This window comes from Lonchura striata, chromosome 7 (assembly GCF_050655825.1).
Source record: "Lonchura striata isolate lonStrDom1 chromosome 7, ASM5065582v1, whole genome shotgun sequence".
NCBI lineage: Eukaryota > Metazoa > Chordata > Aves > Passeriformes > Estrildidae > Lonchura > Lonchura striata.
This window is the reverse complement of record NC_140709.1, coordinates 36,060,977-36,067,727: the sequence shown is the minus strand read 5'-3', so window position 1 is coordinate 36,067,727 and position 6,751 is coordinate 36,060,977. Positions and strand designations below refer to the sequence as shown.

The 6,751-nt window shown below is 61.4% G+C and overlaps 1 protein-coding gene across 1 annotated transcript; it reads right to left on the bottom strand.

The window, feature by feature from the left end:
* Positions 1 to 3,066: 3,066 nt before the first annotated feature.
* Positions 3,067 to 5,272, bottom strand: LOC146766954 (uncharacterized). The gene is made up of 6 exons (XM_085585498.1): positions 5,032 to 5,272; positions 4,745 to 4,900; positions 4,483 to 4,584; positions 4,021 to 4,123; positions 3,729 to 3,785; positions 3,067 to 3,423 (listed from the first exon to the last, which is right to left on the bottom strand). Exons 1-6 carry the CDS (start codon positions 5,197 to 5,199, stop codon positions 3,218 to 3,220), a joined length of 792 nt encoding a protein of 263 aa, XP_085441624.1. The 5' UTR covers positions 5,200 to 5,272; the 3' UTR covers positions 3,067 to 3,217.
* Positions 5,273 to 6,751: the final 1,479 nt, after the last annotated feature.

Genomic DNA, 6,751 nt, shown 5'->3' with positions numbered 1-6,751 from the left:
CAGATGCTGCCTTCAAATGGACTCAAACTGCAGCAAAGACCTCTCACCTCCCAGGCAACTCCTTCCCCAACCCATCTCCAACACCAACACCCTGCAAACACCGCACCAAAGCCCTCAACAGCCCGCCAGGACCCCCAGCTGTCCCCTCCACTGAGCTTTCCCTCCCTCCAGCAGACCCCCTGGTTCCCTGCACGTGCCGTGGGATGGCACTCAGGAGGATCTGCTCCAAGGCCTTCCCAGGCAGCAAGCTCAGGCTGCCAGGCCTATGGATCCTGGGTCATCCTTCCCACCGAGCCTTCCATTGGCACGGCTCTTCCATTGGCACACCTGCGCTCAGCTGGGACTACTCCGCTCACCCAGGGCTGCTGGGAAAGGATGGAGAGCGGCCTGGCAAGCTCTTTCTCCAGCTCCCTCTGTGCTCTTGGGGAAGGTAGAACATTCCACGGGAAAGCAACTGGTGCCACAAGGAGTGGGTGGCATCAGGCAGCTCAGGGGAAGCCCCTCAGGAATGCTGCTTCCTGAGGGAACACTGTTGGCCTTGACCTGTGGGCACCTGCAAAAGCTTCAAATCAGCTGCCTCAGCTTCCAGGGCCTCTCTTGGCCAGCATCCTGACGTGGATGCAGGACGGCTGCCAGGCACTGCTGGGACCCAGCGGGACAGGACCGGCTGTCTCGTGTCCACGCAGCAGCCCTGACACAGCCAGGGCCATCCCGAGAGCAGACAGACGCTCACGGGCCAGCAGAGAGGAGCAAGGAGCCCTGGGCTCCTCTCGGGCTATCTCAGCTGGGCTCGCTCCACCACACGCCCCCCTTGGAAGGCCTGCTGATGCCCAGCTGCCAGAAATGCCTACCTTGTGCTCTCCAAGATGCACAGGGAGAGCCAAGGAGCAGGACACCTTGGCAGGCAAACCTTCCAAGCCTTTTCTGAGGCCAGGCACACACCAAGATCAGCCAAGACTCTCCACCACACTGCCTGGCCCACCCAGCCCAGCTCTGTGCTGGCCCTGGGCCACAGCAGCTCCCAGCAAGCAGGAGGCAAATGCATCTTGCCAAGAGATGCAACACAGCAGACAGGGAAGATGTGAAAAGTGAGCGTGTAAAGGCCTTTTAATTCACAGCTCCCACAGAGAGCTTTGGGGCTCACAGATGGATAGACATGGTTCTGCTCACCCCTCTGTCCAAAGGGGGATGACACACGCTGCTGCAGGTGCTTGGGTTGGTCTCTGCAGGTCCAGGTGGATGCCAAACCTGCTCTTCACAGGCTTCTCCCTTCCCCTGCCCCTCTGCCAAGTCCAGCGGGCCTCAAGGACCGAAAGGAGCACAGAGAGCCAAAGGGGGACACTTGCACCTGCCTCACTGGGAGCTCCCTGGGAAGCACTTTCCTTGAGAAGCAAGCCCCTGTCCAAATGCATTACCCCAAATGTGCAGCTTTTCTGCTCAACACCAACACACCCTCAAGAAACGCTGGCAAGGCTGAAGGACTTCATGTCTTTTCAGGACAGGCACTCCAGCTCTAGCTGGTATTCTCCCAAGTGCCTTTCCAGGTGGAGGCTCAGACGTGCAGCCCCAGGCCCTCTACAAACACCAGCTGCTCACTGCCTCTTCACCTGCCTCAACTCCTGCCTGCGCTCCCGGCACCAAGACCAGGCTGCTCCCAGCCAGAGCCCAGAGCCCTGCTCCCGCAGGACGTTCTTGCCTGCACCTTCCAGACCTCTCCGCTGTGCACGCAGCGCTTTTCATGCCCGCTCCCAACAGGCTGTGGAAGGCAGAGCACAGCCTGGCTGCCTCTGCCACCAGCACGCCCCAAACACAGGCGGAGGAAGAAGCAGCAGGGGCTGTTTTGCGGCCATGCCCAAGAGAGACTGCAAGGGTGCCCTCCCTCTGCTCTCACTTGGTTGGCTTGCTGACTGGCTCCGAGCCTGGGGCGGCCATTCCTCACTTGTGGGGACCAGAACCACAGCCGGGATCCCGGCACTGCCTAACAGCGCTCCGGGCACTGGCAGGGTTGTGCGTCCCAGTCTCGGGCACCGCTCTGCTGCTTCGTTTGCCCTCAGGCACACCCAAAGCTCCCTGCTAAGCCCGGATGGTCGCTGGTTCTGCCCTCTCCCTGATCCTGTGCAGGGATGGAGCACTGCTGAGCTTTCAGGAAGCTATTCCTGAAAACTTCCAGCATTCCAAGCTCCTTTGCCCTCCCTGGAAGCTTGCCATGGAATCCCTCACAGCTGGCTTCCGAGCATACTCAGGTTGGCTCTTCCAAATTCCAGGGGCTCCAGACTGCTCAGCAGGATCTGCAATTCCACAGAGTTGTGGAAGTGCACCTTCAGCACAGGCACCTTTCCAGCCTGATCTGCCCTCGTTCCTCTGTGTGTGGGTGCACAGAACACGGCGTGGAAGAGAACAGCAGCAGGGGCCTGCGTGTCCCAGGGCCCGGGATTGTCGTGGCGCGACAAGCACGCCCCTCGCCGCGGTGCCCCGAGCGGTGCCGTGCTGGGCTGCGAGAGGGAAGAGAATGGGCGGCCGCTCCCCCTGCGAAGCTCTGCTGTCCCAGTTGGTGGCGCGGGAACAGACGAAGGCGACACGGGACTTGGGGATGAACAGGATGCTTTTATTCAGTGAGCCCCAAGACCTCTTCGGGAGCGGGAGCAGAGGTTTTATACAAGAATTCAGGAGGAGGGGTATAGGAACAGCAACCAATAAGGGAATAGCAGGGGAGGAGTTTAGGGCAGGACTAACATATGACAAACCTATCAGGGGAAGCAAGGGAGTGGAATAGCACAAAGTAATCAATAGGGTGTTGAGCCTCACTAAATAGACAGGGAATGCTCTGGAAGCAGAGGAGGGGGCTAGGATGAATGACAGGGAAGGTTCCAGGGAAAGGGGCAGGGAAAGGGAGGATTGACAACTTGGAGATGAGGGGGTTAGGGGAGAGCTAGGGAAGATTGACAACTGGGGAGAGGAGGAGATTAGGGATGGGGGGGGGTGAACAGATATTGAACAAATATCAAATGAAAGAAAAACACACCACCGCACGGGATTTGTTCCAATTCAGCTCCACAGAGATGCAGGTAAGGGGGAGAAACCAAACTTTATTAATGGAAGGGAAAGGGAAGGGATGAGATGGGGGCAAAAGAAAGGGGATGGGTAGGGTCTGAGGGCTGGAGGGAGGGAGCTGTCAACAGGGAGGGGGAAGGCAGCAGCTCATGATCTGGAAGCAGGCTCAGCTGTAGCCAGCATCAGGTGTTCCTGGACGTCCAGTGACATTGAGTCCTGGTGCTCTCTTCACTGTCTCCTGGTACTCTGCTTGGGACCCTGGTTCTCTGAATCCAGCAGCTGACCTTAATTCTGCACATCTTTGTCCAAAAATTGCCTGAATTTCCAGGTTAGTGGGTGATGGGCTGTCATCTTCGCTCATGGCTTCAAGGGCTGGAAGACAGATAAACTGGCACAGTCAGAGCCCAGAGGGCCACCCGGTGATTCTTCTGCTAAGGCCATCTCTCCCAGCTCTTGCCATGCCTAACAGAGATGAGGAACCAAGGGGAACAGCCGCAAGGCGCTGGTCACGAATCCCCCCACTGGTGTCCCTGAAATCTCTCTGTGCCCTGCCCACAGCAGGCCTCGTCCACACAAGGAGCGAAGCTGGCTGCAGCCGGGACAGGCATTGCAGCTCCCTGGCCGTCACTGCAGCTCTCCCGGTCAGCCCCTGCTGACAGCCCGCTGCCCTGACTCACCCTGAGTGAGAACATGAAGCTCGGCTGGCTGTCCCTTCAGGTAGCGCCCGGCCGTCCCTGGGAACACAGAGCCTGTCAGCCCAGCGGCACAGCTCCTGCCAGCGGCGCTGCCAGCCCTGTGCGCACACGGCCTCCCGGTCCGGCAGGGCTCAGCCCGGGCCCTGGCCGCTCGCTGCCGAACCCAGGGCACGGCTGCCAGAGGCGCCGGGCCCGGGTGGCGCTGCCGGGGCAGCAGGCGGGGCTGGGGCCGAGCTGCGGCGGGGCGGGGAGGGAGCCCGGGCTCGCGGCTCACCCATGAACCTGAGGGCCGCCTCTCGCAGGGGCTCCTGTGGGCTCTGCAGGTAGGGCAGGGCCCGGCGCAGGTGCTCGGCCGCGCTGCTGCTGTCCTCTGCCAGCTGGAGAGAGCGGCAGCAGAGAAGGGTTGGCGCGGGCTCAGCCCCTGGGCCGGGCGCTCCCCGCGCAAGCCCCAGCCTCCCCTGCCCGCACTGCCCTGAGGCCCGGCCAGCAGCCGCTGGCGCCGGGCTCTGGAGGGGGCAGAGGGCCGGCTGCTGCCCGGGGAGCCGCGGTGCCGCCCCGCAGCCCCGCCGGGCCGCAAATCCATCGGCACCCGGCTGGGCCCGCAGGAGCCTGGAGCAGAGCCCGCGCGGCCTCGGGCTGCAGCAGCGGGCAGGGGCACAGCTGCCAGCCCGCACACCGAGCACCGCGCTCAGGGGGCTTCTCCAGGCTGGGGCTGCGGCCTCCCGGCCCTTCTTACCAGGAATTCGGCAAACTGTGACAGCTGCTCCTTCTTCAGCAGCTTCTCGAGATTCCTCTTCTTCAGAAACACAGCCACACCAAGCAGCGTTTCCCGAGAAGCCTGGAGAACAGCAGTGACCCAGAGATGGCTCCACAGCCCAGGGCACAGGACCCGCGTCCCTGTGCCAAGGGCCTGGAGGAGGCTGCAGCCCGCCAGGCGCCAGGGCAGGAGGCAGCCCAGGCCCCTCCCAGAGATCCAGCAGCGTCACACAAAACCTCACCTTCGCCACACGCCAGTTCTCCTCATAGCAATACAAGAAAAGTGGGAGCAAGCTCTGACACAAAATCTTCTTCAAGGGCTTTTTTCCCTCATCCACTACCAAGTCCATCATCTTGTCAAAGAGTTGAATAGAGAGCAAGTGCACATTGCTGCTGTCCTTTAGAAAAGAAGAGGATAAGACCATTAAGACCAATCATTCCAGGCTCACCAGAGAAAAAGTCTGAAAATCCATAAGGGAAAAGGGTATGCGGGCAGTCTGTGCCCATGGCTGTGGACACAGAGCCTTACATGGTCAAAGAGCAGGAGGAGTGCCTCAGCGAGCTTCGGGGCAGTGGTGCTGGATACCAGGATGTCTTTGTGCTGGAGGACATTTGTGAACACACAGAGGCTCATGCTGACCACCTCTGCATCTGCATCCCCCAGCAGCTCCAGAAGCCTTGGAGACAGAGGGTGCATTCTTCTGGCCTGTGCGGAATACAAGGCGGGGCTGGGAAGCCGTGGCCGGCTGCACGGCTAACACCGCCCTGGCACTGCGAGCCCACCCCGCTGCTGCAGGGCCCACAGGCCAAAGGCCTGTCCCAAAGCACTGGGGCAGGTGAGGCAGGAGAGCTGGGAGCAGCTGCCTCAGCTCCTGAAGCCCTGCCAGCCCAAGGGGCTGCTTTGCCCAGCGCAGCTTCAGCCGCTGCCTCCTTCTCACCATCGAGGGATCCTTGGTGAGCACCACGAGGCCTCGGAGCGCCAGGCGACACCGCTCCCTGCACTCGCTCCGCAGGTACCTTGACATCATCTCCAGAAGGCTGTCACCACATTCACTCAAGTCCAGGCACCCGAGGACCTGAAAGGCACAGGGCAGTGACAGGGGACCCGGCTGGCAGGAGCCCAGAACCGCACAGGGCGGGGCCCAGGCAGCAGCACAGGGCGTGGGCACCGTCCCAGGCAGCTGCGGCTGCGAGAGGGCAGAGAGCTGGGAGGCAGCAGAGCCAGGCAGCGCTGGCCAACAGGCTCACCTCCACCAGGAATGCCAGGAAGGGCAGATCCCAGCACGGCTCTGCCCTGGTGTGTGGCCGGAACAGGCGGAATGCAATGCAGGAACAGAAGGGGACAAAGACATGGCACAACTCCCTGGCAGGGGGGAAAAAGGCCGTGAGGTGGGAAGGACAAACCCCTCCCAGGAGTGACTCACAGAGGTCTGGTCTTTCCCCAGCATCCCTGGAGAGGATGTGGGCGCTTTGTGAGGCGGCCCCTTCTGGGCATCCTCCTCTCCAAGACTTTTCCAGTTTCCTTGGCCGTCCCTCGGCGAAAAGGCCCTCTGACCCATGACCGCAGGGACTGTGAGGGGCACCTGGGCACAGGCCACAAATATTGGGGACCGTGGGGAGCAGGGGGTCTCACCTGGCCAGCAGACCCACGGCATAGTGCTGTGTGTCAGCACACAGCAGCGTGTCCCAGCCACGCTTGCGCTCCATATCCATCAGCACCTGGTCCCACTGCAGTCGGCAGAGCAGAGCCTTCATGGCCCGCACTGCAAACCTGTGTGCAGAGCAAAGGCCAGGTCACACTGGGAGTGCTGGCGCTGGCCACAAGGGCACAGGAAGGACAGGGGGACTGGGACCTGTTGGGCTTGCTGGGAAGGCGGTGTTCCTCCCAGCATGCTCTCCAGAATGTAGCAACTTCTTCTGGTGGTATCTGCTGTGTGGTGATGACAACATGGAAGAGCAGAGCCACAAAGAGGCGGGAGGAATAAAGGTCCATTGCCTCGTGGCACTTGGGCACCTGGAGAATCACCCAGAGCACCAGAGTTGCCTGCAAAAGAAGCAGCCCAAGGCAGCGCTCAGAGCCGAGGTGTCCATGGGGCAGGGCCCAAGAGCCGGCACAGGGGGAGCAGCGGGCCTGGTGCCCCCTGAGCCTGCCCCTAGCCCAGGTTTCAGCCCAGCAACTGAGGCATGGAGAGGATGGAGAGCTGCTGGCAACCTGGGGGTGAGCAAATGCCAGTTCCAGAAACTCACAG